Genomic DNA, 12,672 nt, shown 5'->3' on the forward strand with positions numbered 1-12,672 from the left:
AAATATGTGTGGATGAGGAACAAAAAAGCTTTTTAATGGATGAGATTTTATTGTTGATTACTTTTATTTTAATTAGGGAATATACTTTAGCAGTTTTTGAGGTTTGTTTACTGTTAATTGAATCATTTTAAACCATTTGACCTTAAATTTTGCAGAGGTGAGAGCACTCGTCAGTCCGGAGAAAGTAAATGCATTCATGTTGTTTTCACGACTCGAATCCATACAGGGTCCGGAGAAGAGTCGCACCCATAAAAACAATCACGGTTCGAATCTATGCAGGGTCCGGAGAAGGGTCACACCCATAAAAGATGTGATGTAGACAGTCTACTCTAATGCAAATATTAGTAGTTGTTTCCACGGCTCGAACTCACGAGCTATAAGTCACACAGAGACAACTTTACCAACTTCCCTTTATTTTGTGTTTTTAGTTGGTTTATTAATTTTCTCTTTAAAGTTGTCGTTAGCAAACGACAAAATTAACCAACGACAATATATAAAGAAATTCGAACAAACAAAACTTTCCATTTGGTCTGAAGAATGCATCTCATTTACCAAATGTATTCAACTCTCTTGGTCCCAAAACTGCCCAACCAACTGAGTTATTAACTGGCGAAATACGAAACTGGTAAATTACTATATAAAAAAAAGTGCCCCAAATTATATTAACCAAAATTGGAATCGATATAAGTCAGCAGTCCACTTAAATTACTAATAATGGGCTTCCGGATTCAAGAGACTAGAAGGACAAGCAATATCCGTTCTTTTAATCTCTTTTGTACTCTGAATTGAAAATAACACTTCTGTCTTTGGAAAAATTAATTTATAATATGTAAAGCACGCAAAAAGCTTGTGCAGAGTGTGTGGAACGGAATAGAATCACCTACTAACCTGTGTCTAAACAAAGTTAGACATTCGCTATACACGTTCTCAAATATTAAAACTTGTCGAAAACGCATACGATACTTGTGCACCTAATTAGAAAGAAAGAATCAAAGTTGTCCCTTTCACAATCAATGCGTTTACACTTTTCCGAGTAAATTATACATAAACACATTAAGAAAGAAACTAAATAAAATTAGAGTTCGATTAAAGAACAAGAAAAGGAATCCTATTAGAATAACCGTAATGTACATGTAAAGATTGACCAGCCCCAAAGAGAAAGGATTTACAAGCTCTCATTCTGGTACTGGAAGTTTCTTTATTCCTTCTTCACTATAATTCTAGTCACCAGACCAAGAGCAACGGTTCTTCCAGATGACCTGAGGGAGACCCTTCCGAGAGCTTTACAATTAGAATGCTCGTCGATGCAAACCATTCCTTGCAAAACCACCTAAACCATCACAAACAAGCTTATCGAAATGAGTTATCTTTTTACTGCTAATGAGCCAATTTTCAACCTACACATGGAGGCGAAGCGTATTAGCTGGCTCACCTCACCCAAAGAAAAAGAAAAAGAAATACACAAAATAAACATGATAGTTGGTTTTGTCAAAAACCTCAATGATAGCATTCTGCTTTGCCAGAAGACATCGAGGTGATTTCTTGGTCTCCTTTCCGGTCTTTGGATCAATCAATGACAAAATCCTCACAACTCGTGCAGCCTCTTTAACGTGGTGTACAAGAAACTCCAACTGCATAGTTGTAGATATCAAGTTCTCTATATTTATTAACATGGCACAGAAATCTCTGAAAATTTTCACTGCAGCAATCCATTAAAGGATGGTAGTACCTGAGAGCCAATTAAAATTGGAATGGAATTGTCCAGGATGAGAACCTTCAGTTCCAAATGATTTGCAACTGGAACAGGAAATTCAGGGTGGCACAAGACACCCCCCTCCATCACGTGATTTGCATCAATACCTTGTAGGTTGATAGTGACACTGTCTCCTGCTTTTGCACTGTTACAAACCTGAGAATCACATTCCAAAGAACGCACTGTTGCCATTTCTCTTGATGGCATAAGTAAAACCTGGACCTGTTCACAATTCGGTGTTAAATGCATAGATATTAGTCTACCAAGTCAAAACAAATTTGCAGACATAAACCATTAGGTAAGAAATGACTCCCAAAAGCATCTGTTACATAGAGAAAGAAAGGGTACAAGAAAGGAATTCTTTAGTAGTCTCCAGTACCTCATTTCCAGTTTGAAGAGCTCCCCTCTCCAACTTACCGCATATTGACACTTGTCCTTGAGACTGTGCCCTTACAACATCACATATCGGCAATAAGAATGGCTTCGAATAATCTCTTTGAGGAAGTTGGAGAGAGTCTATTGCATCCAATAGGCAAGGACCTTGGAACCTGCAAGTTTTAAGAGTCATGTTCATACTTCATGAGTTTGTCAAGAATCAAGACAACAAGGGTACCTCAACTAATTTGTGTTAAGCCAACTAAATTTTTTCGATAAGCCAATATCAGTCAACTGCACCTCAATCCCAAATTAATTGGATTCAGACAATTGAATCCTCCATTTCCATTCCGCTCTATTCAAGTCTATTTCATTTCAATAATAAATAATATATGAAGCAGATTGGAGCTTCTTAAAATTAAAAGTTCTCTAAATCTCAAACTTATCTATATAGGGATAAAGTTTTCTGACCAAATAGCACACTCTTGAAAAACATTAATCTAATGTAAGCACAATACAACTATTATCCAAAAAAAATGTAAGCACAATACAAATAAGCATTAATCTCAACTAGTTGATATTGCCTAAATGGATCTATTATTTTCAATGTATTCTTTTCTTAGCTAAATCGGCACTGATTCTAGAGATTGTAGGTTCTTTAAGACAATTTCCCTCGTCATTTTATGTCTGCCTCATCCCTTTCATCATCTGCAATCAACATATTGCGCGACCTACTAACTGGTGAACATGGAGGTCTATGCAGGATATGGTGAATAATCTCACGCGACATTCTATCATTTTGTTCTCTATGTGTGCTCTTTGTTGAAAGTGTCATCTGTAATCTGTATATATCTACAAAATTCATCTTGTGGATTATGTTGGATTTTAGAGGTCCAATATTCACTTCCATATACATTGTAGAACTACAATTACTAAGCACAATTTAACTCATTGCACAGTCTTCATCTTAACAAGTAAATTAGACCTTTAGGTTATTTATGTCTAGGAAGACTTTCGCTATTTTAAATTTCAGCTACCTGTTATCTAGTAAGGTTGTGCTTTCGTAGACCCACACACCCGAACCACAAAAACTGGGGGGGGGGGGGGAAGGAGGATGTTGGCTAGTAAGCTAACCAGGATGACAACCGTGCTTCTGATGGACCTGTCACCAAATTTTGGTTTTCCATGGCACTTACGGGAATCCATACTACTGAAGAATCTTTAAACTTACAAGCACGGAGAAATGTGCCTAATTGTTTCTTAATTGCATTAAATCGTTCTTTGGAGTATCCCGCTGCGTCCATTTTGTTAACAGCAATTATAATCTGATCCACCCCAAAGCTTTTGATAAGTTGTGCATGCTCCCTCGTCTGACCTCCAGTAGCATCAATACCTGCTTCAAATGCACCTACTGAAGCATCAATTACAAGAATTGCTGCATCTGCTTGTGTTGCCCCTGATATCATATTTGGGACAAAGTCCCTGTGACCTGGAGAATCAAGCAGAACAACACGGTAACATTTTGTGTTAAAGTAAGCAACGCCCACTGTCATAGTTATTCCCCTCTCTCTTTCTTCAGCACTCTCATCCAATGCCCAAGCATAAGCAAACGGCCCTTTTCCCTGATTAAATAGACAATAGACTTGTCAATAACCTTGTAAAGATTTGAAAGTATCATACAAAAAGGATGAAGAATATTCACTCGTAGCTTGGCCTCTTTTTCATATTTGTGCATTTCTTTCTGGGAAATCCGCCCCAAAAGGTGTAGCAACCTTCCTGACAGTGTTGACTTCCCAGAATCCACATGGCCAACCTACATATTGAAAATTTTGCAACTAAAAAGCAGTGTAATATATATTAAATCAAGAAAATGTAAATGAAGGACTTACAATTGCAAGATTTAACTGGTTGAAGTTATCTTCTTTTTGAGGAGGCTGTACACCTTTCTGAGGCTTATTCTTTGAGCTTGATGTTGCACTGTCACTCTTTCTAGTATCCACACTGCGAGGCTTTGATGATATAGACATATCATTCAAGTTGCTTGTAACACCATCATTTCCCCTAGTTTTCGAGGAAGAATCACTATCCTTCAAATCATCTTTTGCTAATGATGTGTATGAGCTTGGATGCCCTTCAGCAGCCAAATCTTTTTTAACTTCAGTACTTAGTTGTTTGTTATTTGATGGGACATTTAACTGTAAGACCTTGTCAGTATCAGCTGAAAGGAGAGCAAGAAAGCAAATAAAAGATGTCAAACTCTCCAAAAAATAAAGGATATAAAACGCATAAGAAAACAGTTACACAACCTAGTATTCAATACAAACCTAGAAAAGGGTATTCGTGAACCCCAACCTAAGTTAGACAGGGAAAAGAAAAGGGGAAAAAAGGTTTCATGAAAAGCACTAAATTATCAATTCCACAGATATATCTAAATGAATTCTAAGACTTATATTGGGTTTACAAGAAATTTAGGCTAATCATACTGAGTTTATTTGCAAACCACTAGAAAAACTTAAAATGCCATGTATTTACTCACTCTTCCAAGGAGAAGAGTAAGAGGATAGTGGTGGACAAAAAAATACGGAGCATTTTGTGCAACCTGGAGGGAAGGAGCAGTAAATAATTGAAAAAACATGATTCACATCACTGTCCAGTTGCAATTCAGAGGGAACAACCAGACACCTTTGCTCCCTCACATAAATTCTCAAAAAAGAGAGATATCTTTTCGACTAGGAGGTCACTTGTAGGGAACCCTCCATCAAGGCTCCATCTTCGTCAACTAGGCCAATGGAATAATGGTTGATGCATTAATTCACTGATTGTAGGTATTTTCTTTTCAATTTCTAATTTATATTTGCAGTTAACTAAAGCGAGTGCAACCTCCGCCATTGACTCCACGGACTTCAATTCTAGAAGCACTCTTGCCCTAACAAGAGAACACCTTAAGGAAATAGGATGCAAGATAATTGAATCAGAAGCATGTATAGAGTACCTTTGGGACGTAATCTGGATGGTATTATTCCACTCAGTACTGAATCATCTGGAGACTGGGGGTCAAACTTGAAAGGTACTGCACCATCATTAGCATATGTGAGAAAATGAATTAAAAGCAAAGATCGCCAAATACCGAACAGAGATAGAAGTACCATAATGTAGCAAACACAATTTTTCAAGCAAAGGGGAGGAAAAAAAAAAAAGGAAGTGCACAATTTATGCCTATAGACTGGCATCCTGGGCTGGAGCATGTGCAGACCTATATCAATCTTGCAATGGCTTTGAGAGCAAAAAGCTGTGTGTAAATCATGAAAATGTCCACACATATTTCCAGGCTTGTAGAGGTTAAAGCAGTCTTCAGTCTTAAAAGAGTAATTCTGTGCTTCAAAATTTACAGCCTTTTTTGGTTTCTGAAGCAGCAGCGATGCAAACAGAGACTTCGCCATTACAGATGCTCCAGAATCTTTACATATGCCACCAACTGCATGGGAACCATCTACTCTATGAAGCAGCAAGCAGGACACACATGAAACAACAAGCAAAACAGATAAAACCTATATATAATGATGTAAAAATTGGTATTTTGTCCATATAAGATAGGGACCCTTGATAACCTGTAAAATAGGCAGACCAAGAACAGAGTGGAAAATGCCCAAAACCTTCAAATAAGAATTTCTCTGTAGAAGGTAGATAAATAAAGCATGAAATAACATTAAGAGATGGACTACCCATGTAATACTTCCATTTCCCTAGCCTCCAAAGAAAATGGTTTCTCATGTTCTGTAATATGCTTTGGTGCATAAAGCATGTAAGCAAAGCAGTTCACATGTTTACTAAATGGTAACAAATTTCATAGAGACAGCATACAAGTGCAGCAGTAGCTATAAATAAACCATGAAATAACATCAAGCAGAATGCAACCAAAGGACTACCCACAGGAACAGTTCCTCTTCCCAGCCCCAAAAAGAAAATGTTTTCTCATGCCCTGGCCCAAAATGCTAGTATTCATAAGTGTTACTATAGGGTAGTACCAAATTTCACAAAGAACATATATAGACCAGCAGACAAGTTAGCTATAAGGAAAGCATGAAATAACATCAAGGAGAATTGTAACCAATCCCATGGAAACAGATAAACAGTTCCCCTCTCACTGGCGCCCCCAAAAGAAAATATTTTGTAATGAAGATGGAAAATACACTTAGCAAAGCTGTATATAAGTGTGCTAAGCATAGTATCAAATTTCACAGAGACACACATATATAGACACTGAGGACAGGTTCATGAGTTGCTAACCTGCATTTTCTTTGCTGCCGGCACAATTTTTGACCAATGGATGACGAAGCACTCCACATATATCACATGCATTCATAGTATCTTCATTATCAAAAGTGCAAATGGGACAACGCCAAACGCCAGCGTTATCCAACTCCTGTTTTGACCTTGTTTCTGGTGGCGTACCTGTAGCAAATTATTAAAACACATATTGGTGGCGTACCTGTAGCAAATTATTAAAACACTATTTCCAGGACCTAAGATCATGGTATTCAACCATAAACATTTAACCATGCAAAGAAGAAATCTCATTGATATTTCCTGTGTTCTCTCATGTAACACAGTCTAACTGGCTGAGAACTTAATGGTTAAGCTGATTTATTTGTTATACTGATAAGCATAGAAGAAATTATAGTACTAGTTTAAACTGATTTAATTGTTATACCGATAAGCATAGAAGAAATTATAGTACTAGTTGCAAGCTTAGTGTTGTGAGGAAAACATTGCATTAAGGACCTCAATATAAATGGTCAGGAAGTTGCATAGGATATCATTATCCGTAGAAGAGTATCAAAAATTTTGGGATGTTCCAGCATGGGAAAAAAAAATTGAGACGCAGGGGATGCAACTTTTTGAGAGTCCTCCAAGAAGTTAAGCAATCATATCTGAAGCCTGGAAATAGTTTAGAGTAACTTTTTAAGTACTTTTATCCTTCTACTAATCCCAGTGAGTAGTACAGAGCAGCCCCACGGAACAACTACATGTTCTTCACCAACCTACTTCAAGAGACATAGTCAACAACGGAATGATAACACATTGATGGTGGCTGTAACAGTTCAGAGAAAAATAACACAATACAGCAAGTCATTGCAGTTTAATGGACAATACTATGAATTTCTACCTTGCAGAAATGAGTTTGGAAGTAAATAAAATACTTCTATTCAAGTATGGCATCGACAGGGGTAAGTCAGCATTACAAAAAGTAATCTCAGTATGATTAATGCCTTCTGCTATTCTTGTTAGTTAAGGGCTTGAGGGGAGATGGAGTGGAATTATGCAACCTCGAGGTCTTAAGCATTGGGAATCTCTCAAGCTCCCTAGAAAGGCTGAGGTACTCACCATCTTCCTCTGCATAACCGCACCCATCATCACAGTCATAACCATAATCTTCATAGTCATCAAAATCTTCCTCGTAATTAACTCCATAATTTACCTTACGAGGCATGGTGATCGTTCAGCTATGCCTAAACATCATGTACTTGAATGGTCGCTGTCTTGATAAATCAAAAACCAGATTATCAAAGTTGTGACATAAATGTGTAATCCCAGCAATTCCAACAGTAAAACAGAACAAAATTTTCCTTTATCACGCTGAAATAAAGTTGAATAAGAATGTAATTTACCTTGAAGATGATGATTTCATTTGGAAAACATCTCCCAACTGATTAAAGCACCAGGAAATCCTATCCCGATCCGTGCAGAAAATCCATAAAATCCATGCAGAAGCCAGGAAGACCTTCTCTGATTGTGCTGAGTGTGGGAGAAGAAGATTAAAGTTTCCTGTCCAACCAAAGAAGTGACTACATTGGAGAAAAAATTAAATTAAGTTTATTCATAAAGTTCATCCTATCTCCGCTCAACAAGTGACTCAGCTTTTCAATCCGTTGAAACAAGATCTCGGAAGTAAGATTAAAGAATTATGAATTCCAATAAATTTGCTTTGCAGGTTGATTTTAATGGATAAACAATGTCATATACAAGATATATCTGCCAGTTTCTGTGTTTATCCTCAGTATGTATATGGATGTCCATACGACATGTCTCCTTTTACTGTTTGTTTCAATTCCTTGGAAGAGCCGTGAAGTTTAAAAATAGAGTTGACTAAGAGCCCCAATATAGTAGAATCCACCTAGCTTGTCACCTTAGTAGTTACAAAAGTATAAGACCCAATGGCCACTAGCACACTAGAAACATGAAAAACTTAAGGGGATAGTTAATACCACCATTGTTGCAAAGCACGATATCCAGAGGATTGTTATCCCACATCCAGTGTGGGATAGTTAATACCACCATTGTGTTAGCTAAAACCCATAAAAACAAACATGGGATAAATACAATCCCAAATTCTATCACAGGATTATAGTCCTAATCCCGATAATCAAACTAGTGTTTAATATGTCAGAAAATATCTTCCGGAAAATAAGTAAGTCACTTTCTGAAAAATATTCCTGTGTTTGGTTTCAACGACAACAAACCCAGTACAGTCCCACACGTGTTTTGTTAGTGAACAGAAAATATTTCAGTGTTAAAAAATTTGATAGTGCTTTGATGAAAACTTTTAGTATTAAGGGGTTGATCAACCGTTTGTTGTGTCAAGACCGTAAAACTTTGTCTAGCCAATACAAGATGTAAGATTGTCCCTAAAAGACATAATTAGGTCAATGTATTTATTTTCCAGTAATGAAATAGTAATATACTGAATAACAAGAATACACAATGCAGGGGTACTATAGGCCAGATAAGTGAACCTGAGTGATATGCCATTATCTGTAACAAAATAGTAGTACTTTGAGCTTCCAAAGTAGTACATTGATATTAAAGTGTTAAAGAAGTGCCAAGTCAGGATAAAAGTTTTAGCATTCATAGTTTAGTCCTACTTTTTATGTTATTTTCATTAGTTACCCCACTAGCTAGTTCACGCTTTTATACTCTGTTAGGACTCATTGTAGAACATAACCTGAATGAAAAATTGATTATCATTTTCTCTGCATTTTCTTTCTTTTTAATTTTTGCTTTCTATTTTCATAGCGATTCCAACGTGGGATTCGTTACAATTGGCATCAAAGCCGACGATTCTCGACCCCAATTCCGTGACCATGTTCAACAAGGGTTATATCAACCACCGCAAGTCTTGGCTACCGCAACCATGGTTGATTTCCATTTTTATAGTTCACCAAATTCATACGGTTATGAGTATTACCATGCGTATTCACATCCTTACCTGTATCAGGTTCCATGTGTTTATCAGGTTGACAGCACCAATCCGGGGTGTTATTTGGTTCAATTTGTTGATGGTTCAGTGGTGTCGATGAGCGCCTCGGCACTAGACGACCTGCTGAAGTTTAGCTATGATAATTTTGAGACCAACGAAGCAACTCCAGGGAAGGTGATTCACCCAGTTCATTTTCCTTCTGTGATGGATTCATTTGGCTCTTTTTCTTTCGAAACCCTAGGCCCCAAATCAGAGGTTCTGTGATGGATTCATTTGGCTCTTTTTCTTTCGAAACCCTAGGCCCCAAATCAGAGAACTCTGATCTCACAACATTTTCTCTACCCTCTCGATACTCTAAGCACAAAAGAGGTGCCACCGGCGGCAAGAAGAAAGCTCGGAGGAAGAAGCGCAAATATGAGCTTGGTCGACAATCTGCTACTGCCAAGCTTTCGAGAAAAAAGAGGGCCAGGCGAGTTCATGTACAAGTTAGCAATAGTGAATGGGCGACCAAGTTTACTGTTGGCAGGGAAATACTGAAAGAGGAAATGGTGGAGGAAGGAAATGGAGAAATCGAGGTTCAGGTGTTCGATAAAATTTCTCAAAGGGATGAAATCTATATGACGGATAAGCAAGAGGATGATAGTGTTGGGAATAAGTCGCTGGAGGTTGAAGAAGATTTTGAAAGTAGTGGAGGTGTCTCTATTGCCCTTGATGTTGCATGTGAATGGGAGAGGATTTATGCACTAATTTGTATTGACTATAAGGCTCATTTGGTCCACATCAACGGTGATAGGGATGCAGTAGCATTGGAAGATAAGAAAAATTTGGAAAACAACGGAGATATCTTGGTTGACTTTTCTGCTATCCGGGAACAGGAGAAGGTTTATCAGCCTTTCATAGCTTCTGTTACTGAAGGACTTAATCTCTACATTGCGCAGTACCTAGTTCCTTCTTTTGATATTGTCTCTAATGCATATGATATTTCCAGTTTCATCGGTGATTTAATGAACAATTTGGTTGTGAAGGGTGATGGAAAGTGCAACTCTGAAGGTTGTTCCAAATTTCACCCATTGATAATATCATCCCTCTTGAACTATATTTACTGTGATAGCCTTATTGAGCCTCCTCCATTAGGTATTACTTCATCTAAGTTGGTGGAAGAGGTCAATAATTTCAAGCAATTAGTTGTCAAGTTGAGTAATATGGATGAGTTTAAGGTTGATTTGATACCTAACAAATATGATAATTTTCAAGGATTGAGCTGTTACCTGCAAAAGTTTACTAGAATCAGAACTTCTAGTAGAGACACTGTCAGGTTTGGTAGTTACAATGATCTATATGAGAGCATTTTTTACTGATAATATGTGTCTCTACGATAATTTCGACAGTCATATATGTTGTTGGTTTGATACTTGGCCAAGTGTAAAAGTTAGTAATTTTCCCCTAGCTTTGTTTGAGATTATTTTGATTGATACATATACGTATATCAAAATAGGCTGGCTGGACAAGGGGAGAGGGATATTCAACAGAATGATTGTCAGGAACTTGCTCATTGCTGGTTATAATTGTCTTATGATGTGCATTGGGACTTTTGGATCACTTGTACCTCGAACTAACATCTATGTGAAGCCACATATAATAAAGCATGTTGAGGCTCTTTTACTTGTTTTTAGTTGTTCTAGAAGAATAGATCCTTGGCGGATGATTTCGGAATCAGTTAGTGGAGATTATATGGTGAACTATCGAGCTATGTACTTTAAAGTTCCTGGTATTCTTGTAATGGCACATTTGGCATGTGTCGAGATGGCTAAGGTCGCTGATTTGATTGCTTTTGTCATTTCTGCTAGCTCCACTGATGAAGAAGATTGTTATATTGTTTTATTTGGATCTCACTTCCTTTCTGTCTTCAGAGCTCTTGGTCTTCCTAGCACTGCGATATTGATTGGTGATCTGCTCAGTAAGTTAAAAAAGAAAAATAGTTCAACTAATGCAGGTGCATCTAGCCTTGCTTCTAAGTTTCCAGGAGATTGCAAGTTTCACCCAGCAGATACAAAGGATGAGTTGCATGAATTCTTATGGTCTTTTAAAGAGCAACTGCTCTCAATACCTTATTGGCATAATCAGCGACCATGTCTAATGGCTCAAAACGTAGATATAGCTGACTTCATTTCAGAAAAATGTGCACTCCTCTGTGGTTATAATTGTAAATTGTAGCATGTCTATGAGTCAGCTGGTTCACATAACAGGTGGGGGAGATTTTCATTTATCAAGGATCAAATTTCTCAAGGATCCAGACAAAAGTTTTGGTTACAAATATGATGCCTCACTTTATTATGAAATGTCATTAGAAGAAGAGTTAGTTTTTGTGCGTCAGTTCAATGCTTGGAAGGTAAAAATGATAGTAAGTAAAATTCAAATTAAAAGAAAAGAAGCCGAACTGCGTAACAAGAAATTAGGAAGAAACACACATAATTGACAGCATAAAATTACTCAATTTGAAGAGGGAAATCAAGTAATAGTTTGGGTTCAGACCTTTGATAAAACAAGGCAGTGAGCGGAGGATAAAGAATTTCGAATCGTAAGCTTACCGCTGTCAACTCCGGCCAAGAAGAAGAATCGGAACAGTGTCGAGAGGTGTGATTTTGCTGTAATCCCTGGACAAACCTTTCTTGCTTCCTTTCTTTTTCTTTTCAATTTGTGAAATTCCCTAAATACGGAACTATATATATGCAAAGAAAAGGTACAAATATGCCTTATACCATAAAAAATTGAGCATATTTGTAGTTGTTAATATTTTAGCTCAAGAATACCCTTATCGTCACATAGTTAGTCCATATATGTCCTTATAGTCACACAGTTAGCCCATATATGCTCTTTTTAAAATGGATTCCATCCAAACTAATTAGCTCTTTCGTTAATTATATTAAAGTGTATTACAAATACTATTTCCTTTTTATTAGTACTTTTTTTATTTACCTTTCTCTTTTCTTTCTTCTTTTTTTCTTTTCTTCTCTTTTTTTTCCTTTTTCTTTCTCCCTTATCCGATTTACTCCATTGCTGATATCTTCTCCATTTTCGTCACTAATTTTACTTGACAAAACTCATGAATTCCAATTACTAACAAAATTATCCCATAAGAATATTTTAATAGATCATATGTTTGTCAATTTTTTAATATTTACTAAACATGTATTTAGTTATAAAAAATTCAACAAAGTAAAATTGAAATAATATTTATGTAACAAAAAACCCGAAAAAATCCAACAAAGCCGAACCAATCCAAATC

General features: G+C 36.9%; 1 protein-coding gene across 11 annotated transcripts; it reads right to left on the reverse strand.

Annotated features, from left to right (window-relative positions):
- Positions 1–975: 975 nt before the first annotated feature.
- Positions 976–12,112, reverse strand: LOC107788851 (uncharacterized). Of its 11 annotated transcripts, none has more exons than XM_016610581.2 (13): positions 11,975–12,108; positions 7,798–7,954; positions 7,514–7,664; positions 6,416–6,580; positions 5,382–5,603; positions 5,121–5,198; positions 4,018–4,346; positions 3,831–3,941; positions 3,263–3,750; positions 2,133–2,301; positions 1,730–1,975; positions 1,497–1,631; positions 976–1,330 (listed from the first exon to the last, which is right to left on the reverse strand). In XM_016610581.2, exons 3-13 carry the CDS (start codon positions 7,617–7,619, stop codon positions 1,199–1,201), a joined length of 2,181 nt encoding a protein of 726 aa, XP_016466067.2. In that variant the 5' UTR covers positions 7,620–7,664; positions 7,798–7,954; positions 11,975–12,108; the 3' UTR covers positions 976–1,198. The 11 variants fall into 11 exon arrangements, with proteins under 11 accessions (XP_016466067.2, XP_016466066.2, XP_075107515.1 ...); XM_016610580.2 differs by having other exon boundaries at positions 7,514–7,668; XM_075251414.1 differs by having other exon boundaries at positions 7,798–7,974; positions 11,975–12,083.
- Between the last annotated feature and the right edge of the window lie 560 nt (positions 12,113–12,672).

Source organism: Nicotiana tabacum, chromosome 4, assembly GCF_000715075.1.
Source record: "Nicotiana tabacum cultivar K326 chromosome 4, ASM71507v2, whole genome shotgun sequence".
Lineage (NCBI taxonomy): Eukaryota > Viridiplantae > Streptophyta > Magnoliopsida > Solanales > Solanaceae > Nicotiana > Nicotiana tabacum.